General features: G+C 32.1%; 1 protein-coding gene and 1 long non-coding RNA gene across 4 annotated transcripts in view; one reads left to right on the plus strand and one right to left on the minus strand.

The window, feature by feature from the left end:
* Window positions 1-1205: 1205 nt before the first annotated feature.
* Window positions 1206-7994, minus strand: LOC104893502 (uncharacterized). Of its 2 annotated transcripts, XR_008969517.1 has the most exons (4): window positions 6469-7994; window positions 5281-5382; window positions 2088-2834; window positions 1206-1556 (listed from the first exon to the last, which is right to left on the minus strand). It is a non-coding gene; the product is annotated as an uncharacterized LOC104893502 (long non-coding RNA). The 2 variants fall into 2 exon arrangements; XR_008969518.1 differs by lacking the exon at window positions 2088-2834 and having other exon boundaries at window positions 1207-1556; window positions 6469-7991.
* The window catches only part of LOC104893501 (beta-glucosidase 13), a 66363-nt gene continuing 48401 nt past the window's right edge, over window positions 6072-24033 (plus strand). Inside the window, exons 1-3 of one of the 2 annotated variants that reach the window (XM_010679604.4) lie at window positions 6072-6539; window positions 13106-13210; window positions 23925-24000. In XM_010679604.4, the coding sequence (XP_010677906.1) occupies window positions 6237-6539; window positions 13106-13210; window positions 23925-24000 (484 nt within the window). In that variant the 5' untranslated portion in view covers window positions 6072-6236. Of the gene's footprint in view, window positions 6540-10853; window positions 11475-13105; window positions 13211-23924; window positions 24001-24033 lie in introns of those variants that run through there. The other variant, XM_048637573.2, reaches the window with a different exon arrangement.

Below are 24033 nucleotides of genomic sequence, written 5' to 3' on the forward strand. Positions count from 1 at the left end.
AAATATTCTTTCAGTTTGACTTGTTTATTGTTCAGCTAGTCTTTATAGTGCTTCAGTTAGACTTGTTTATTTTTTAGCTAGTCTTTATAGTACTTCAGTTAGCCCTATTTATTTTTCAGTTCGTTTTCATATTGTTACAAACTGAAATAATATTTCAGTATCATAGTTTTCAGTTGGTCTTTGTATTCTTTCAGTTAGCTATAAAATCAAAGAAACTTACTTCCTCCTTTCTCTCCATCTACATGAACCCCAGCATCCAACTCTTTATTTCCTCCTTTCTCTTTATCTCCTTGAAGACCACCATCATCATCAGCATTGCCAGTCTTCTTATCATCTTCCTTTGGTTCTTTCTCATGATCTTCATTCAAAAACAAAAACAATAAAAAAAAATAATCTAAATACACAAGAACTGAAAAACACAAAACCAAAAATGAATCAATATATTCATTGACAAACTGAAATAATTTTTCCACCAGATTAAATAAAAACAAATAGCAAAATTTTCATTTCGTATTTATATGATATTCAGCTAGTATTAATATTATTTCAGTTAGAGTATCAGAGTTTTCAGTTGGTCTTTTTATTCTTTCAGTTAGCTATTTAACCTTTTCATTTAAACAAACTGAAACAATACAATAAGAGGAACTTACTTCCACCTTTCTCTCCATCTGCATGAACACCAGCATCCAAATCCTTATCTCCTCCTTTATCTTCATCTCCTTGAAGACCAGCATCATCATCATCAGCATCATCCTGCTTTGTCTCATTATAATTCTAGTGATCCTTATCATCACCATCATCATCATCATCATGATCATCATCATCTTTATGCTGATCATCATCAGCATTCCTCTTCTTCTCTCTCTTCATCTTTCATTCAACACAATAAAAAACATAAAAAACAACTAAATACACAAGAACTGAAACAATGTTTCCACCAAATGAAAAAAAAAACCATCAACTGAAAACATCCAGTAATCAAATGAAAACTCAATTGAAGTGAAAAATTTCATTTAGTATTCATCTCATTTTCCGCTGGTGTTATATTATTTCAGTTAGACTGTCAAAGTTTTCAGTTGGTCTTTTTATTCTTTCAGTTAGAGTCTCAAAGTTAGCTATTTAACTTCTTCATTTAAACATTTCTTTCAGTTAGAGTCTAAAATTTTTATTCCAACCAGATTACAAAACTACAACAACAAAATGAAAACAATATAATGAAAGGAACTTACTTCCTTCTTTCTCTTCAACTCCATGAACATCAGAATCCAAATCAGGAACATCTTCATTTCTTTCGAACTCCAAATCCACAGTCCGCTTCACCAATAGTGCAATTGTAGGATCAACTTTGTTTGCACTATCTTTCGCTTCCAAATGACGCTTGCATATGTCGTCAATTTGACTCAAAAAATCTGGATTAAATACTTCACTGTCATCCAGAGAAATACTGTCTTGAGACAGCTTCTCGCCTTCTTCCCGAATATTTTGGGCAATCTCCAAGTTCACTTGACAGAATGCAAGCGCATTCCTCTTTAACTTGTGCATGTTCTTCACATATTCTTTCGATTAAAAGAGCAAAACAAAATAAACAAACAAATCAATATGATAATGATACGGAAACAACATAAACAAAAAAATAAGGACCAACTGAAAGAATCCAACAATCAAATGAAAACTTAAATGAAATAAAAATAAACTTATTTAGTTTTCAGTTAGACTTATTTAGTTTCCAGATAGACTTATATATTTAGTTTTCAGTTAGACTTATTTAGTTTTCAGTTAGACTTATTTAGTTTTCAGTTAGACTTATTTAATTTTCAGTTAGACTTATTTAGTTTTCAGTTAGACTTATTTAGTTTCAGTTAGACTTCTTTATTTCTCAGTTAGACTTCTTTATTTCTCAGTTACACTTATTATTTGCTTTTCAGTTGGTCTTTATATTAAATGAAATGAAAAGAAATAAAAATATTTTCATTTGGTATGTATATACTCTTCAGCTAGAACTGACATTATTTCAGTTAGAGGTTAACAGTCTTCACTTAGAGTTTAAGAGTATAACAATAATAAAAACATAAGATAAATGAACTCACAGGAACATCAAGAGAATCTATTTCCTCATCAGTCATCAAACTATGAGGAAGATCCATAACAAGCTGCCTAGTTGAAGGTGATGGACCCTCAACCACCTTTATTATAGGAGAACCAGACTTCCTACTAGCAGCACTAATACTAGGAGCTTTAAACTCAAGCTTCTGTTTTTCACGCTTCACCGGCAGAATAAAATCCATGTTGATCTCAAACTGCTTCACAACACTACTCAAATCCTTCTCTTACTGCCAATAAGTGATAAATGGCTTACTGACATTTGAAAAATCCAGATTACGACATTTGAAGTTGTGAATAACAGCAAGAGCCAAAGCGCTAATGCATCCCCGAAGCTTGAATGTTACTTTCTTCTGTCCCAGCTCATTCTTCTTCATCATTATAGACTGATGACAGTCCAAAACAGCAGCACAAAGACTTCTTAAGATATATCCACACCAGTCGTAGCTTAAAATCGTAGATACATCTTCCAAACTCTTGGCACACTTCAGGACAGACCCTAAATCAGCTATTGGACATAGAAGCTTGGACAAGCAAAAGATAACAAATAACTTCTTCAAATCATCCCCAGATTGATGCTTCTTAAACAAATCATCCCAATTTTTTCTACCAATGTATGGCTTCTTGGGGTCAGAAATACCAAGAACCTATGCCAATCCTTCCTGGCACTTCCAGCCTCTACTGACTACCTTTCCTCCTAAAGGCATCATCATCTATAACCTCAACTGGTTTATCTGACACAGGTAAACCAAAACATCACTAATGGTAAACTTATTAAAAATCATTTACCATTCTTTGTCGAAAACATCATTCCGAAGCATTGTAATTAAACAACACCTCCAAATTCAATTAGGACAAGAACTTCTTTATCCTAATATCTAAGAGACTCCCAAACCCAATTTCCCTAATCTCTTTTCTGCTCATCACTGAGTTACTAACAACTTCATTTAAATGAGAATAGTCTGACAATACTTGTAGACTAATAGACTTCATTTCTTGCTCAGTGAAATTCCTAAGAGAAGTGAACAAAAATAAATTTAAAAAAAAAGAAACAATCATATAATATAAAAGGAGAATAATGAAAAAACGTACGATCTATCAAAGTGTCTTTCTGTCATCGTAGATTAGACCTTGAAAATGAAAACTTCATGGTGATAAATCAACTTTGCCTTTCTTCTTAGACAATGATTTATCACATCTGAAAGAAAGAAAGTTTAATCAAACAATAAGACTAACTGAAAACAAGAAACAACATCAACTGAAAGAATACAAAGATCAACTGAAAGAATACAAAGTTCAACTGAAAGAATACAAACATCAACTGAAAGAAGACCACCATCAACTGAAAGAATACAAAGAGCAACTGAAAGAATACAAAGGTCACTTCTTTTTCAGTTAGACTACTTTATTTTTCAGTTGGTCTTCTTATTCTTTCATTTAGTATAATGATTCTTTCATTTCATTCTATTCTGCTTCAGTTAGACTTGTTTATTTTGAGAGTAAAAGGACATTTTGAGAAGTGTAAAATGAAGACAAGGCATCCGAATGAATATGGCGCTACTCGAATTATATTCCAGTCACTAATTGTATTCAAATTTACACTTGTTTATTTTTCAGCTACTCGAGATTCAGTTAGTTATATTACTATTTATATTGCTTCAGTTAGACTTGTTTGTTTTTCAGCTAGTCTTTATTGTGCTTCAGTTAGCCTTGTTTATTTTTCAGCTAGTCTATATAGTACTTTAGTTAGACTTGTTTGTTTTTCAGGTAGTCTATATAGTGCTTCAGTTAGACTTGTTTGTTTTTCAGCTAGTCTATATAGTGCTTCAGTTACACTTGTTTGTTTTTCAGCTAGTCTTTACAGTCCTTCAAAGTGACTTCTTTGTTTTTCAGCTAGTCTTTATTGTGCTTCAGTTAGCCTTGTTTATTTTTCAGCTAGTCTATATAGTGCTTCAGTTAGACTTGTTTGTTTTTCAGGTAGTCTATATAGTGCTTCAGTTAGACTTGTTTGTTTTTCAGCTAGTCTATATAGTGCTTCAGTAACACTTGTTTGTTTTTCAGCTAGCCTTTAATTACAATCCTTTAAAGTGACTTCTTTGTTTTTCAGCTAGTCTTTATTGTGCTTCACTTAGACTTGTTTGTTTATTAGTTAGTCCTTATTATTTCATTTAGTATAATAATTCTTTCATTTCATTCTATTCCAATTACACTTAAAATTTTCATTTAAAATTTACATTGCTTCAGTTAGACTTGTTTGTTTTTCAGGTAGTCTATATAGTGCTTCAGTTAGACTTGTTTTTTTTTTCAGCTAGTCTATATAGTGCTTCAGATAGACTTGTTTGTTTTTCAGGTAGTCTATATAGTGCTTCAGTTAGACTTGTTTGTTTTTCAGCTACTCTATATAGTACTTCAGTTAGACTTCTTTATTTTTCCGTTGGTATAATGATTCTTTCATTTCATTCTATTCCAATTACACTTAAAATTTTCATTTAGAATTTACATTGTTTCAGTTAGACTTCTTTATTTTTCAGTTGGTCTTCTTATTATTTCATTTAGTATAATGACTCCTTCATTTCATTGTATTCCCAATAAAGACTACAAAATTTCAGTTATAATTTACATTGTTTCATCAGTTAGACTTCTATATTTTTTCAGTTAGACTTCTTATTATTTCATTTAGTATAATGATTCTTTTATTTCATTGTATTCCAATGAGACTAAAAATATTCAGTTATAATTTACATTGTTTCAGTTACACTTCTTCATTTTTCAGTTACACATCTTTATTTTACAAAAAAAAAAGTAAAGAAGAACAAATGAAAAACACCAAACGAAAGGTAGAAATGTTTAAATGAAAGAAAAACAACATCAACTGAAAGAATATAAGAAGCAACTGAAAGAATACTAGAATCAACTGAAAGAATATAAATATCAACTGAAAAACAACATCAACTGAAAGAATACAAGAAGCAACTGAAAGAATACTAGAATCAACTGAAAGAATATAAATATCAACTGAAAAATAACATCAACTGAAAACATATGTGAATAATACAAAACAACATAAACTGAAACACAAACCCTAACAACATGAAATAAATACAATAATAAACTGAAAACATCCAAAAATAGAAAAAAACAAAATAAATATCTCAAGTACACTAAGAACTTGAAATATACCTTGGATCATAATCACCATCTTTCTCTTTCTTCTTCCCAGCAATAGACAGTACCAAAATTTTTCCTGAAGATGCGACAGTCTTCACCTTCTTCAACTTCGGGCTACATTACAATTACAACAACAAAACGCTAAGAATTTGAAAAAAAAAAAATTTGCAGCAAAAATCAAACGAAATTATACAAATCATCATCTCTGATCCTCTTCACCATATTTGCGATGCAACAGTAATGAATTACGAACAAAAAAACAAGCAAAATTTCAACAGCAGAGAAGCAGAGAACCAGAAAAATTCTAGAAATAATCAGTAATTAATATAGAGGAATCGGTTTCTTTGAAAAGAAGAAGAATCAGTTTTAAAACTAGCGAGAATCAAGCAGATATCGAAAAAACAATTTCAAATTTCGTAAAAAGATATGACCTAATAACCGTTAAATGTTTTTTTTAAAATAAACAAAAGTGGTAATCAACAAAAAGAAAACAAATATGAAAAAAAAACCCGCGCGTTTTGATGGGCTCAGCCCGTCTGACGGAAGGTATTGGGTCAGACGGTCTGACCCAATACTTTCACTTTTTTTTTGGGGGGAGATGGATGCATTTATCTCAAGATTAATGTATCATAATTTGGTGGATCACAATGGTTGGCAAAATATTTTAAAAAAATGTCAGAACATTTAAAAAACTGCCAAAACATTATTGGATTAGGAAGCACAATTACTTTTAATGAATTGGAATGGAAAAAACTGACAGAGTAATAATAAGCTAAACGAATATAATAGAACATGCATGATGCATAAACAAGTAAAAGAAAACAAAAATTGGAAGGGTAGTTGGTTTGATGACATAGGTGATAAATTGGCTTATAAAAAAGTGCGCAAATAGGTGCAAAAAGAGCATCATACAACGTAACTCGATCCCTCATCTCATCAAGTGTGTTTTCTTTTTGCAAAACCAAAACATGTCTCTCCTTCAATTTTCAAACCCATTATTTCATATTGCTGTACCACCCACCCCTAAGATTAAAAATCCAAAGTTGTTGATTCCTCAATTTACAAGAAATAAATATTTGCATGATCTTCAAGTTGTGAAATGCTCTAAGGAAGATCATCAAGTTATTGGATCGCCTCTTGTGCATGGAAAGTATACTCATAATTTAACTCTGGATGCAATCCCACCTCCAAGTCCATTACCTAATTATGATGTGAGTAAGGAATATTTCCCTGATGATTTTCTCTTTGGTGCCTCCACTTCTGCCCTTCAGGTATAATTATATTGCTTGATCTCGCTTTCTCCAACTGTCTTGTATACAAAATTTATCTAAATAATTTAGTTGTTAATTACACTCTGATTTAATTTGAATATTTGACCACCCAAAACATTGACCATTATTAAATCATTAACTATATAAATAATTGAATTTTTTAACTACAATAATACAAACTTTTTACCGTTTTCTTGCAATAATACAAATTTTTGATTATTTTTTAATAATACAAATTTTACATCAAAATTCCTCCAGTAGGTTAAGTTGACTTGTAACCTGTACAACATGTCAAAAAAACTCCAACAAGTTAATAACTGGTAGTGTCTTATTGGAGGAATTGATCAGAAGTTTTTCTTATTAGAAAATAATCATAAGTTTGCGAGAGAATGGGCAAAAGTAATTGGTATTTTTTTACACATTGAGCCAGATTATAAAAGGATTGACATGAATAGTTCCAACTTTCACCAATTTTTTAAAAATAATTGCAAGTTTTGATTATTTTAGAATAATTTCAACTATAGGATTTCCTTCTCAAAATAATATGAACTATTAATTTTCTATATATTATAGACCTAAAACGAATTAGTGTAGGCAAGAAAAGTCATGATTTGATTTATTTTGAGAAGATTCCCTTCAAAGTTAAAATTATTATGAAATAAATCAAATTTGAGATTATTTTAAGGAGAAGATTAAGATTTTTTCATATCAATTTTTCCATTTTAAAACACTTTTTATATTCATGACTTTATGCGTGGTGGAGGAGTCAAAGTGTAGTAACAATCTCTTCTTCGTTCCACCCAGCTGCCCCCTCCCCGCCGGATTGCCCCCCTTGCTCGACTAGACGACTAGATCTCTTCCTCATTTGTGGGTCACATCAGCCGCACTCTAAACCCTTATCATTGACATCATCTTCTAAGGCTGCGAGGTTGACTCCGAAGTGTGGGCGTAAGTTTCGGTGTTTTTGAGTTATTTTTGGGAGTGGGTGGGAGGTTTTTGATAAAGAGTTGGTTTAGGGCTATGGAGGGTTTTTGGGTGCGGTTGTTGTAAGGAGGTATTTGGGGGGGGGGGGTCTGATTGGTTTCCGGAGGTTGGTGGTGGTTTCGAGAGATTGTGAGTGGTTTCAAGAAGGTTATGGGTTAGGTCTTGTTGAATGTTGATAGAGGTGGTTGTTATGGGGTGGTTATAGGAGTGAGATGGGTGGTCAAAGGGGGTTTCCGTTACCCCTCATTCTAGGTGGAGAGGGTGGGATGGGGAATCAAGTTCAGGGATTTGGGGTAATGTTGGGCGAAAGGGAAAACCAAAACCCACCAACCAAACAATTTTTAAATAGTGAAATCAATGTTCTTTTCTCTTTTTGTAACGTCCTAATCAAATGGCCGCTAAATAATGGAATTTGCTAAAAGAGGTCGGGTTTTGGGAAGATGATACTTTCTCCGTTTTATATTACTTGTTATACTTTTCAATTCACGGGTATTTAGGTAATTTTTGGAGAAGAGAGAGGTAGAGAGTAAAAAGGTAAGGAATCCATGTGAGATGGAAGAGATATAGAGAGTTTATTGCTCAAAAAAGAAATATAGCAAGTAATGTGAAACTTTCCACAATAAAAAGTGTAGCGAGTATTATGAAACAGATGAAGTATATGGTATCTCTTTTAAGATTTTTGATGTTGGGTGAGAACAAATAAGGTACTTCGTGGTAGTTTAAGAAAAGATTGTTTAACCATTGTTAAGTTTGTTAAACAATATAATATTCACATTTTCGTTACCTTATAGTATTAACTAGCCGTATATACACGCGATGCGTGCGTCGACAATCTTATGTACAAATATTTTTTACTCTAAAATTATCTTGGTAGTGATTTAAACTATTGAGGTTTTTTTATATCTTATTATTTTTTTGAGCTAAAGGTGACCGATTTTTAACTGTTAGAAAATTTTGGTCGAGATTTAATAATAATTCTTTGTCAGCGGCTTTAGTATAGTTCTTTAACGATTGTAAATATTAACAAATCATATTGTTTGAACTTTGTAAATACAAAGTATTGTGTTGTCAACATATATCACTAACTTTTTTCAAATTGAAGATTCTAATTAATTTCGTGAATTGATTGTGTCAATCTAGTCAAGTTATTAATTGTGATTGCATATTCCATTTTTGACTTATTCTATATGGCAAGTTGCATTTATTCTCATTTTCAAATCTATTATAAAAAAAGTTGTTTTAATTTATTAAAGGGTATTCTAGTCATTTCAAATGGGGACACCACAGCTCCTCCCTTGGCTTATATAATAGAGATTAAGTGTTTGTTCGACAAAAGTATTTATTGTGATAGTTGTTAGTTGCAAGAGTAGTTGTTAGTTGTTGTACTAATTGTCATCTGTCATATATAAGCGGTTAGAGTTTGATCATGAAAATAATTTTTTTATGATAATCAGTGTTTGGTAAAATTAGTTGTTGGTGTAAAAAATAATAAAATAAATTATATTTAATCTTCAAAAGATACTCCAAAAGCTATCTCAACCACAAAAACTAATATCTATAGCTTTAATTTTCTAAAACACTAGTTCAAATAGCAAAAACTATTCCAAACTCTACTTCACCAAGCACAACTTTTCCCCATTATTAGAGTTTTGACTTAGTCAAAACACTAAAACTACCTCCAAAGCTATTGTTGAAGACGCCCTAAGATTCAGTTTAATTTGAGGACCCTATCTTACTCCCAAGTAAGGGTGCTAATTGAGTTGAGCAGCTCGTGAGCTAATCGATAAATTTTTAATCATTATATATTATATATATATATATATATATATATATATATGAGTTGGTCTTATAAAAGATTTTTAGATTTATTTTAAATTTAGGCAGCGATCAAACCCTAATTTTAAGAAGAAAATGGACCACCTTTCTGAATATAATGACTACTTTAATTTATTTAGTGAACAATTTAATCCAGTCATTAATGACATTATTTAATGCATTCAATTACTAGTATAATCCATTTATTAATCACATTCTTTATACCATTCAATTACTAGTTTATTTCATTTAGTGACTAGTATAATTCATTTAGTAGTAAGATTTTCGATTTATTTGTTTTTAAAAATGTATGAAGTAGTTCAAGAATCAAGTGAAAAAATGAAGGAGAAGAGACGGTCGGGATGACTAAGTTGGTGTGAGATGTCCAAGGATACTATTGGGTTAGAGTGCACTCAGATGAATTGAGCTTGTTAGGAAAATATAGGCTTGAATTTGAATAATTTTATGTTAACATCAAACCACATATTCAAATAACTTTTGTATGTATATGTCACAATGTTTCAAATATCAATTATATTTAGTTGAAAATATTGAAATAATTATTTGTAAGTTACTTCAAATGACTATCAAAATTGAGACGTTAAATAAGGTAGTAGATTAATATAAAAATTGAGAAAAATTTATTGCGAACAATTTAAAGGATTAATTAAGTATATATGCTCGGGAGCAACTCAAACTCGATTCGCAACCCTAAAACGAGTCGAGTCGAGATAGAGAATTTCAAACTCAATAAGAAATATATAGCTCGACTCAAACTAGACTCGATACCTTAACTAGTCGAGTTGAGCACATGTTAGCTTGTGGCTGACTCGCTCGATAAGCATCCCTAAGCTCAAGAAATTTCCTCTCCAAAAAAAAAAAAAAAACTTACTTCCGAAACAACCAAGAGAATTTACAAATAGGGAGAAGTATCCAATTCATAACTATTATAAAAGCTACAATGTTTAGAACATTGTTTGACTTTTAGAAAAAAAACTAGTACTTTTAATCATAAATGTAGTATAATTAATAAAAAAAGCAGTATATATAGAAAAACCAACATTTAACTAACATCTGTTAAGTATATATACGTATATTAAGACAACTAAGATCTTGATTTCAGTAGACTATCTTTTCATGTCAATCTACTACCTTTTTAACATCTATTTTATTTATGAAACTAAATTGACTATATCACACAATAACATACTATAGCATATAAAATTGACAATATAATACAAAAACTGCTTATATAAGAAAATGTCCGTATATATTATTCAAAAACTGACGATGTTACACAAAAACCGAGTTTGCAAAAGGTAATTGTATTTTACAAAGACTAATTATATCAATTAACATTTGACCATATCGATTAAAAATTAATTGCATCAAATAAAAAATGACTATATTACACAATAATTGGTGCACAACAAGTTATTGTGGACCGTATATTCAAGTTTTTTTTTGGGGTTTTTGACTGATATAATATAGTATCTGTTGTTATAAACAAAATTAGTTTACAGCTCTTTTTGAACTGTGGAAAACTTTACAAATATGTTCTCGGAGCACCTTTTTGCTCATTTATAAGACTGTCAGATAAGAAAAAAATGATTTAAAATAATAAGGAAAAAAAAGCCCTTAAAAGTGATCTAACTTTGTGTGCTTTTAGAGCATTTAGGCATTATCTCTATTACATAAGGCAAGGGGAGACATATGGTGTCCTCTTTTGAACTGACTATTTAGCCCCCTTTCCCTTACTAAATTACAAAGATAATATCAATATCAAAATGGGGATTCAAACAAAGCTACCGGAAATTAAATTTCAACATCACTCCCAAATCACTTATGTTAGGAAACTTTACAAATCCCTTTCTAAATCACGTTCAAGAAATCCCGCAAATCACTAAACTTTACAAAAAACTAAAAATTAACTTACAAACCAAAACTAATATAGTAGGGCGTAAATACATAAAAAAACATTCACAAAATTCACTTACAAATCATTGTTCTCAAGAACTCACAAATTTCACTTACAAATTATTCTTTATCTATATGCATAAAAATCTGTAAAAAACATAAAATTTCGACGGGGATATCACACATTTGTCCATCGGCGATTTGCAAACTTCCAAAAAGGTACATAATTCTTTTAATCTTCCAAGTTATTTCAAATTAGTTGAAAAAACAATAGCAATTGTTATGTAGCGACTAACAGAAAAAAGGGAGATGATAGCAATTAGTTAAAAAGGACTTAAATTTAACCCTTTATTTTCACATGAAATGAGAAAAGATAAAAGTAAAAAATTTAGTTTTTTTTAAAATTCCAATATTAAAAATTCTGCTCATAACTTTTGCAAAAAAACCATTTTCACAAATAAATTTTGAAAAAAAAACAAAATCAAAGTTTTCGCGAACGGTTTTTGCAAAAATCAATTTTCAGAAAAAAAATTAAATTAATTTGCTAAAACCATTTTCAGAAAAAAAAATTACATTATTTTGCGAAAACAAATAGTGAAATTAAGCACCAAGACAACTGTAAAATTTTGAAATGGAAAAAAAGGGTTTTTATACAATTTAAATTTAATTCATTTTCATGTTAAATCAGAAAACAAGATAAAAGAAACGATTTTTGTTTTTTTAAAAAAATTCCAATATCAAATTGTGTATGAAAATTTACAATTTTATCTCAAATATAATTTTAAATATGAGACTGATGAAAATTTTAAATATAAGTTTGTGAAATCATAATTTAGATGTTAGGCAAGGGAAAAAAAAATGAAATTGATTCATACTTTTGGATTAAATTTTGGGATGATAGAAAATCGACCCAAGAAAAAACTGAAGTTGATTTAAGAAATTAACTTTCTTTGTTAGAAAATCGACCCAAGAAAAAATGAAGTTGGTTTGCTTCCTTCAAAAGTGGTTGATACGGCTGATGGATTTTTGATGAATTAGATCTACTGCTTTGCTTAATACTTGAAAAGGCTGATTTTCTTATTGTATAGTGTATAGTTTGATGAACTAGGTTCCTTGAAAATATGGTTTGTAGATTTGTAGTGAGAGGAGAGAGAAAATGAATAGCAAAAGTAGTGAATTATACTGATGTTGCCAAGTAGTGGAAAAGGTAGTGAAATATTTTTTGTTAAAATTCTAGAAGGATGTGCCTACAGGCTACAACACGTCACTCAAAATTTTGGGTTTCAAATACAAGTGTGGATCAAAGTATAAATTAGCCAAATTATAATATGGGTTTCAAATACAAGTGTAGATCAAAGTATAAATTAGCCAAATTATAATATTGTTGCATTGGAAATTCAACGTAACAGATAATATGGACTCAATTTTTTTTTTTGTTCAATAGAAATAAGTTTAACTAAGGGAGTAATACTGTAATGCTACTTAAATGCAAAGAGTTAATGACTGCAAAAGAAAGAACAGAATGTAGAAGGAGTACTATTTGATTGTATTTCAAAGAATCTTATTCACAAAATGGAGGTGAACTAAAATACTAACTTGCATTTTCTTTTTGTTTACTACTTAGTAATAACTAGACCTAAAAATATCATCGCACGCATCGCGTGCATAAAAAGCTAGTTTGTGCATAGTATAACTTCTCCAATGTTACCCTCCTTGATATTAGATTCTCTCAATCTTCTTATCCTCCATTTGTTGGTCTCTTCGTACAGTTTACAGTTATGCATTCTTTTTACTTGAAAAACGTGAATTGAAATTAATTTTGTGCATTATGCATGTGCTAAATGTGATAGACTGAAGGGCGAGGATGTGAGGGTGGAAGAGGAAAAGGTACTTGGGACTCCATGATTGAAGCCGACAAAGGAAGGAAGGCAGTTGATTCCTACAACCTTTATAAGGTAATCAAGAGTTGGAGATATATATATATATATATATATATATAATATAATATATATAATATATATATATATATATATATTGTTCGACGTTAGAATTTTACATAAAATTACAAGTTACAGAAGGGAGAAGGTGATCTATCATTTAGATAAATAATATATCTATACTAATATATTAAAAGGCGTGCGTAAATTAGGAACGGTGCCACGTGGCGCTCTCCCTAGGGAGTTTTAGTTCATGTAATCCATGTACAATGAAAAAAATTAGAAATTGCATAGTATAGGTTTTGATCCCGTGACCTCAAGTTCATGTACTAAAGTTTTAACCACTAGACCAAGTTGTATTTAGTGATATCATATCAAAGTACAATATTAATAAATGAAAATTTTCTTACCCGGGACATAGCCCGGGCCTAATAACTAGTTAATCATTAAATCAAGACATCATTAATAGTCAAAAAGTATTATTGATAATTCATTATTAATTACTATTTTTTTTTAAATAATCTTTTCGAAGATTGTTAGCCCACTCACTAAGTCGTTATTCACCCCATCTATACAAATATATTAAAAGGTGTGCGAAAATAAGAAAATGTGCCACGTGACGCTCTCGCTAGGGAGTTTTAGTTCATATAATCCATGTACAATAAAAAAAATTAAGAAATTGTAGAATATAAGATTTGAACTGGAGACCTCAAGTACATATGCTAAAGTTTTAACCACTAGACTAAGTTGTATTTATTGTTATTATCATAAAGTATTATATTAATAAATGAATGTTTTTTCTTACCCGAGGCGTAGCCCGAGCCTAATAATTAGTTTTCGCATCTACTATCTGATCTTCCAACTCGAGTAATGTAATCTCATAAAAGTCGTATACTCATTCCGCTTGGAGTCAGTTATAACATTGTGCTGTGTGCATCAAGGCTCAATCTACCAACTCTTTTTTTTTAGTTAATTAAAAGCATCTTGTCACCCTCTCTTTGTAATTAAACCATTAAACAATGATATGCCCACCCCATTATATTTTCTCTGTTCCTTAGTAATATACACTTATGCTATTATAGAGGTATTACCCTCCAAACGCAATCCGTAAAACTGACCGAAAATAATTCGCATCTAACCTAATTATAACTACGAAAGCAGTGAAGCATAACCAATTTGATCCGTCCCAGGCTCAAGTCAGAATTCGATCTGTATTCGATTTGAAAACAATACGACCCGTAAGTGACATGGCTCAGTATAACTCGAAATCATTCAATAAGAGATAAACGAAAAAAATCGACCGATTACAACTAGTGACCTATTTGACTCGACCTATTTTAATCACATAACCTATTTGAACCAACTGCTTTTCAACACAACCTGTTATTAACGATTAATTGATTTTACTTGACTTGTTTTTCTCCCGACCTGAAATATTCTCGAAATCAAGTTTCTATCTTTATTTCAAAAGATATATTTTGTGATAATCTCTATTATATAAGGGAAGGGAGGAGCAATAGTGTCCTTTTTTGAAACGCCTATTTTGCCCCCCTTCCCTTTCTAAATTACAAAAGAAATGTTAAAATCAAAATTGGCACTTAAAAGAAAACTAACGAAAATTAATTTACAACACACTCACAAATTACTCAAAAGAAGAAACTTTACAAAACACTCATACAATTGAGAAAATCACGTTATAAAAATCGCGCAGATCACTCAAATTATCAAGAAACTTTATTAAAACTTAAAATTAGCATATAAACTAAAACTAATAACCTAAAATGTCAATACATACAAAAACATTTACAAAAATTTGCTTACAAATCACTATTCTCAAGAACCATTCACAATTACATACTCACAAAGGTTACCTATAAACACAAAACTGAGAAGAACATAAGATTTTGACGACGATATCACACATTCATCCATCGGCAATTTGCGAACTTTCAAAAAGGTACATAACTCTTTTAACCTTCAAAATTATTTCACATTAGTGAAATAAACAATAGCAACTTAGTCGACTGTTATGTAGTTAAAAAATGGAGATGATAGCAATGAGTTCAAAAGGGGTTTTATACAATCAGACTTAAATTTAATTCATTTTCATATAAAATAAATTTATTTTTTTCTTAAAAAATGCCAATATTAAAATTTTTGCCCGCAAAAAATCCATGTTCAGAAATAAATTTTGAAAAATAAAAAACAATATCAAACTTTTGCAAAAATCCATTTTCAGAAAAAAAAACTACATTAATTTCCGAAAAGTAACGATTTTTGTTTTTCTAAAAAAAAAAATTACAATATCAAATTGTGTATGAAAAATTTAAAATTTCATTTCAAATATAATTGAAGGTCAAAGTGTTAAAATTTAGAAAAGGACAAGATTTAAAATGATGAAAATTTTAAATTTTAATGTGTGAAAACAAAATTTAGAAGTTAGACAAGGAAAAAAACTGAAATTAGTTTATACTTTCCGGTTACAATTTTGGGATCATGGATCAAATTTAACCTTTGCTAATGTCCAAAAAAGGTTGAATTTGTTTTTTTTTTTTTTATAAAATGAGGCACGCATCGGGTGCGCAAATTGCTAGTATATATAGAGAGAGGAGGGCTCTTGTGAGAACACTTTTTTATGTGAGAACAAATCTGGACCTTTGGATCTAATCTAATCTAACCATTTTAAATACACTTATGAGTAATGACATTTTTGTAATTTAGTTTAACCCTTACCCCCTTTTTCCCCACTCCTGTCACGCTACTTTTTTTCTCTCTCTCTATCTTCCCTTTCTCTCTCCTTTGTATTGTCATTCATGGAGTTTTAGTTTTTCAATGTTTTAGTTCGATTATGTGCGGATTCTACACTATTTTTTTCATAAAGTGTGTTGGTTACTATGATACAGTAGAGGGTCACTATGATATAGCAGAGGGTTCTGTTGGCTACTATGATAAAACCGAGGGTCACTATGATATAGCAAAGGGTCACCATGATATGAAAATAGTAATTTTTTTTCTTGACTAATTTCTTTAAACATGTGATAGATGGGTTATTATGATATAACACATGGTCACTATGATATTTCTCATAGTTTTGCAGGCTTAGTTGCTCAATGTCTTTTTCTTGGTTCTCTTGGTACCCTACGGATGAGATTCATTCTCACATAAAAAAGTGTTCTCACATAGAGACCTATTCACACCGGATCCCAACATATATTTATATATATATATATATATATATATATATATATATAAGATTTCTTAAATATCTACCTTAAACATTTTTCTTATTAGTTAATGTTTCAATTTCATCAAAAGAACAACTACTTATATACGCATTAACTATTTAAGTAAAAAAAATACAACTTTTATGTAATTTGTTAAGAACCATTATATTTAAATATTTCTTAAATATACAACTTTAATATGCTTTTGATTATAATTAGAGTCCAGTTAGTGGCTCGGATCCAGCGTGCAAAACCCAAGCTTTGGTAGTCTCGGCCCGGCTGGGTAAAATATTTGTCAAATTTGACTCAAACTCAAAGCCTGCAAACTCACAAATTTAAGCAAAACTCTAGATAAGCTTTTGTCTTTATATCCAGCTCAAAGAATACTTTTCTCTTGTTAGGCCCGTGAAGGATGAATTTTCAAGAGTCCAAGTTGTTTTTCATAATGCCTGGACAGCGTGGTCATTGTCATTTGTCACAATATAGTGAATGGGCTAAAAGCTTTTAAAAGAACTAAATTTTTTAATAATAGGGCAAGTAAGGATTGAGTCAATACTCAATGGGTTATAGATTGCAGTCTTGCAGTGATAGTTGTTGTTTTAATCACAATTGTCTTGTCGGGTAGCATCAACAATCACAAAAACCTATAATCCCTTTAGGGTTTTCTATTTGCAAGGGTGATTCCTACGAAATCCTAGAATTTGTCCTTCTAGGAAGGCAATTTTCTCGAAATTCCCTCGAAAAGTCAATCATAACAACTAAATAAAAACAAAACCAATTAAAATTCAATTTCTTAGTATTTTTATTTTCGTGTAACATAGAGATGGAGGCGGAGGATAGAGATGCGGAGGCTTGGAAGTAAGGAGGATGAAGTAGTTTGGAACATCGACAATAGTAATGATGAGGACGATAAAACCTCATTAATGATTGTTGGGAAGTTCTGGGCTAGGAAGAATGTTAATGCTAACACATTAATGGAGATCATGAAAAAAATTTGGTAGCCCAAGCATGGAATGGAGTCAAGGAAACTGGACAATTTTTTTTTTTTTTTAACTACTTCATTGACGTGACAAAGCAAGGATAATGGAGGGACGACCGTGGCACTTCAATAAGAATGCTATGTGCTTAAGCGAGATACAAGATGATGGTAAGCCTTCTGAATTACAACTTCACTCACTTCCCTATGCGGGCCGGGTGAGGTTTTACAATTTACCTTTCAAGGGTAGGGGTAATGAATATAATGTTCATATGCTTGCAAGCAAAATAGGAACTCTGGTAAAAATTGACAAAGAGGATGTGGTAGACATCAATCGATCAGTTGGGTTCGTATTATTGTTGATATAAAAAACCCTTAAGAAAGAATGTTAAACTCAAATTAAGAGGGGGAGATACTATGCAAATAAATGTCAAGTACGAAAGACTCCCGTTATTCTGCTATATTTGTTGGAGAATAGACCATGGAGACCGTGATTGTGATGAGAATAATGGGATCACACCCCTGAAAAAAATTTGATATCTCGATAAGGGCATCACCATGGAAGAGGAGTGTTGTTGAGGGGAATCAGATGGCAGGGATGAAGCAGAGGGTAAGGAGACTTCCATAGAAAATGGATAGAAAATGGAACTGTGGGTAAAGAGGATGGAGAAGGAGTAGCCATGTTGTCACTCATAGTTGGGGGGGGGGGGGTTTACTAAGTCCAGGGCATCCGTAATTAGGGGGTAGGTAAGTCATCATGAGAAGTATCAGGGGAAGGCAATATATCATGAGGAGGATCATAAGGAGAATAATCACAAAAATCACTAATGTAGATGGCATGTTAAGTTTCAAAAGAGAGATTAATATTGGTGTCGACAACATTCAAGTAGGGAAAAACATTCTCATAACCTTCACATCTTGATTGGGACACAAAAAAATTCTTTTTTCTCCATATCAAATTATGTCCATCCTTTTTTCTCAAAGGGATAACCCAAAACATACATTTTTGACTCCTACTAGGAAATTTATCATCATCCTTTGCCCGTTGATTATGGGCAAAACAGAGGGAGCCAAAAACACACAATTCAATGAAAGTAGGGGTTGTCCAAACAAACTCTCAAAAGGGGTAATGCCATGGAGAAGAGGGGGGGGGGGCGTACGGATAATAATATGAGAAGTAGCAAAAACACGCTCACCCAAATAATAAATAGGCAAACCACCATCAAAACGCAAGGCTCTAGCAACATTGAGAATGTGTTGATGTTTTCGTTCAACACAACCATTTTGTTGGCGAATCCCCACACAAGAACTGTGAAATAATATGCCATTTGCGAAGAAATAATCTCGTAAGCAATGAAAATTGATACCATTGTCACTATAAATAATTTTTAAACGCTTTGAGAAATTTAATTAACAATTAACTATGGTAATAAATGACATAAACATCTTGACAACTTCAGTTTTATCAACCAACATATATACCCAAATAGCACAGGAAAATTCATCCATAATAGTAAAAAAATATCAAGCTCCACAAGAGGAAGGAGTGGGATAAAGACCCCATAAACAACAATATATCAATTTAAAAGTGCTAGAAGTATTGTTATAACTAATAGGAAAACTAGTTCCATAATGTTTAGCACAATGATAAATCTTGCAACCTTGTTTCAAATGAGTGCGACATTTAATATGAAAAGGAAGCAACTTAACTACTCTTTCGGAAGGATGACCCAAATGACTGTGCTAGATATCCATAGAAGTATAGTTTTATCCACTGATGAGACAACTTGAATTGTAGACCCTTGCCGAAGAGAATACAATCCATCCCGTTGCTCACTCGTTCCAATGGTCTCCCTCAAGCGTAGGTCTTGAATAACACACAAGTTAGACTTAAATTAAACATAACAATTCAAAATAATTAATTTGATGCACAAATAAAACGAGATGAAGGGTAATACGTGGAGTAAGATATAGTATGCCTTCTTTAGTAGCCATAATAGAGGTGCCATCGAGAATACCCACGGGACAAGGACACACATCAACAACATCCATTAAGGAAGAAAAAGTACTACCAGTAACATGATGGGAATAACTAATGCTAATAATCCATGAAATATTAGTTGGAATTACCCGAGTGACATTATTAAGATGGAGGCCGAGGATTACCAAAAGCTACTAATAACGCCTGCTATTGGGTAGCACTGAAATGAGGTTAAGTGTCACTTGGTACAATAAATAAGTGGTTATCCAAGTGGGCAGCATTGGCCTGGACATCATGCCTCTCATCGGAGTGGAAGAATTAGGAGGGGATGGTCCCTTGCTGCGCCATTTGTCGTAGCACTCGTGCCACCAGTCCAACTTGGTGTCGGCGTTAAGAAAGCAAGCATTTTCGTCGTGGCCATATATATGGCAGTAATTGCACACCAAGGAGGTGCGATCAGTAGAGTTAGATCGCAAAGTGGGAGGACAAGTGCGGACAGCAAACCCAGCCACTTGGGATTTGTCATCTTCAACTTGGGAAATTCCACGAATATGTTCTTCTTGAATCAATTTTGGAAAGCAAAATTAATGGTAAACAGGGGATCTTGAGACAACAAAGTTGATCTAAATTGGGCATAATAATAATAGCCTAGAGCTAGAAGAAATTAGTGAAGGCGATCACTATCACGCCGTTATTCATGAGCATGAAGAAGATTATAAAGTGCATTTCCCACATTTGCAAGAGAATAAAGGTTTATAATTATTTAATTCATCCCATAAAACCTTTAATCAGCTAAATAAATGGGGCTGCAATTATGGTCTTGGTTTGTTCACAACTATTAATATCGACTTTTGATTGTTAAATAAGAGGTCCATTAACAACAAAAAAAAACGTTCCTTTAAGTCATCCTACAAAATTTGACGTTTTCATAGTTGGAAAGCGTAGAACGTAACTCAAGATGGATAGTATTGAGGAGGCACGATACTAACATACAATGGATGGCAAGCCAATCACCTTTAGTTTAAGAGAGGTTTGTAGTTGACAATAGACTCGTCTAAAAAACCAAACTCACGATGAGAGGTGAGAACGACTCGAACAGAATAAGACTAAGCATCAAAATTGTCAAGTTATAGACGAGCTGGAGTGATAAAGTCGTTAGGCTGATCCCGAGGGCCGAGAAAAATGGGACTAGAAGCATCTAATTAATTGAGGTGGAGGAGGAGTATCATCTGCTGCCATGGAAGTAGACCAACGTAGAGTTGGAAGAGGAAAGATGAGAAAAACGACAGCAAGAGAAGAAGAAATTGAGAGGATCATTTTGCTTTGATATCATGTCAGAGAAATGGGTCAGGATAATGATTTCATCACTTTTGTAATATATATACAACCTAAACATTATACAAAACCCATAATTAACTAATTACAAGAAGGAAAGATAATCACAAAAATAAACAAGGATAAACATAATAGGAAAAATATGCTAATAGGAAAAATATCATCCTAAAAGAATGTTCTTAATCCTAACAAAAAGATTGACCTTAACCAAGAAAGCACTAAATGCAATGCTTCTATAGGAGAGCATTTCTCCAAGCAAAATTTCCCAAAAAGCTTACTTGGAACTTCTTGTCTAGAAGAACTTGACCACTAGGGTAAAAGAACGGGAGTAGCTGTTACTTTTTCCTTTTGAAGAAAATAAAACAGCAATTCACTGACAGAATCTTTAAAGTCACGAGTGACTAGGAGCCCGATCTCAACATATTCGTGCAGACATCAACATGACGGCCGACCATCAACTGTGCTACACTGAATGATTGAATAACTTTGTTTGAAAATGCCATAACTTTGCTTGACTAATAATCTTACATATTCAACCTGAATAACCTCATAATGTTGAATGGGTTAAAAGAATGACCGTTTGTAGTTGATTGATTTGCAAATGACTTCCAAAACACCTCTAGATGGTCTTACTTTGCTCTAGGATACTCTTGTATACTCAGTGTAAAGGTGAAGAATTTTGAGGTCAAACATAAAAATATAATGCTACCAAATCTAAAAAAAGCTACATATATAATAACTAATACTTCATCCATTCTATAATAATTTCAACATACCTTATTGACACATTTTTTAAGAAATACAGGAGAGAGATAAAAAGAGAAATAGAAAGTGAGAGCCGTGTGATAGGAGAGAGATAACAGTAGTGGAAAAAACCTCAACTGATCTGTTAAAACAGATCTTAATGATTTGAAAATGGACTGGGTTAGTTGGGCCAGAAACTGATAGAAAAAATTAATCGATCCGGTTTACCACCGGATCAGTTAACAATAAACTAATCGGTTGAACTTGAATATTGGACTAGTTACCATAGTTCACTGATCTGGTTTTGCAGCTCAACCGGATCAATTGATGGTGCATTTGTATAAAAAAAAAGACAAAGCTAGCAACATAATAGAATTGCAGTACAAATACATTCTTTAAACAAAGAAAAAAAATGAAACCGAGTATTACCACGAACAAACATCACAAAATTCGATTCCAAAAATCAAAATTAAGAAAAATGAAAATCACAAGTTACATGTATTAAGTGTTTGATCAATTTATCAAGAAAAAACGACATCTATAATGATGACCTTAATAACATAATTTACACAAATTACAATATTAACAACAAGAATTACAAAATAAATTACAAAGAAATTAGAATATACAAGATGAAAAAAATGAAATTGAAATAAAAAAATTATAAAAAAAATAATACCAACAATTTCTGGATAAATTAAGAACAAAAAAATGAAACGAAAAAACTACGAAAATTAATTGTAAAAGCTAGGAATGAAAAACCCAATCTTTGAATAACCCTAGATCTGCGTTGAGTGAGGAGCAATGGCGAGCATGAGAGAGGAGTGGTTAGTTGGTGGTGTTAATGAAAAAATTAAATTATCTCTCTCCTTCCTCCTTTCTGGTGGTGACTGGTGGTTACGCCTAGGAGTGCTTATCGAGCGAGCCGAGCCCGAATAGTACTAGGCTCGGCTCGAGCTCATTTAACTTTTCATGGGCTCGGCTCGGCCCGTGAGCTCGTCAAGATTGGGGGAGCCGAGCTCGGCTCGAGCTCGTGACTAGAATTTGCGGCCCGAGCTCGTTTAGGCTTGGCTCGTGAGCTCGTTTAGGCTTGGCTCGTGAACTCGTTTAGGCTCGACTCATGAGCTCATTCAGGCTCGACTAGTGAGCTCGACTCGGCTCGAAGCCCAACTGTGTAGGCCCACATCAATACTAAAGCAATACTTAGGTAGTAGGCCCAATCGTATAGGTCAAGTACAAAGTAGGAGCTTGTTCACTCACCCATCATATGCTTTTATAACTTGATTTTCCTCTTAACATTGCTAAGATTTCAATGTGGGACTCCATGGTTTGTTAAAGAAAAACAATCTCACTATCCCCCTGCTTTATAACTTGGTTTCCCTCTTAGTATTGCTAAGATTTCAATGTGGGACTCCATGTTTTGTTTAAGATAAACAAACTCATCCTACATATGCTTTTATAACTTGGAATCCCGCCTAGCATTGTTAAAATTTCAATGTGCGACTCCATGTTTTGTTAAAGAAAAAAAAAATTCACCTCACATATGCTTTTATAACTTGGTTTTCCTCTTAACTTCACTAAAATTTCAATGTGGGACTTCATGTTATATCAAAAAAAAAATAAAAAAATCATAAAGTATAGTTTTTGTTTTCCACCCAAGGAGATACAAAATTAAACTTTGAGTTGAAGTAAGGTTTAGTAGCTATTTATAAAGAAAATAAGGTTGATCCTTGTTTTCTTTACCAATGTGGGACTTTAGTGCCTAGTGGGTAGAGGTGAATTTGGATCACAAATTAAAATATATAATTTGTAATCAAAATTAAAATATAAATTTGTATCAAATTTTTTTAATGTAAAATATTTTTTTGATATAATTTTTTTTAGTATAAAATAATAATCGAGCTGTTCACGAGCTTTACGAGCCGAGCTTTGCCTAGCTCGGCTCGGCTCGTTTAAGTCTCGAGCCGAGCTTCATCATGCCGAGCTTTAACCGAGCTTTGACTCGAGCTACTCAAGAGCTTGTCAGGCTCATTATCACCCCTAGTTATGCCGGGGTCAACGAGCCTTCGCTTTCTCTGTCTGTTCTCCTTCCTTCGTTCGAATTGAGGGGGAGATGATGAGATGGAAGACGGTGGTTGAGAGAAAAAGAGGAAAGATGGAAAGTGATCCATTTAAAAAGCCACTTATTTTAGAGGGTTCAAAAAACTAAACTCTATAGTTTATTTAGTCACTTTGTCGTAACCTTCATAATTTTGTTACTTTACTTTGTTAAACTTAATCTTTAATATGATTATTTTGTATAATGTACTTAAACATTTAAAGTTATTCATAGGATCAAGATTTGATAATTAGCATATGATCTCCAATATGTTTCAAATAACCCCGATTTTGTTGTTGACTAGTGCTAACTCTTTTTTACAACAAGAAACTCTATACATCTCATCTAGACTATCTTATTGGTTAAAAATGCAGGAAGATGTTAAGCTGCTGAAAGAAATGGGTATGAATTTATACAGATTCTCCATATCTTGGTCAAGAATATTACCTGGTAAGTTACTACAATATTTATAATATATACATA

The sequence above is a fragment of the Beta vulgaris genome, chromosome 5 (assembly GCF_026745355.1).
Source record: "Beta vulgaris subsp. vulgaris cultivar EL10 chromosome 5, EL10.2, whole genome shotgun sequence".
NCBI classification, from domain to species: Eukaryota; Viridiplantae; Streptophyta; class Magnoliopsida; order Caryophyllales; family Amaranthaceae; genus Beta; species Beta vulgaris.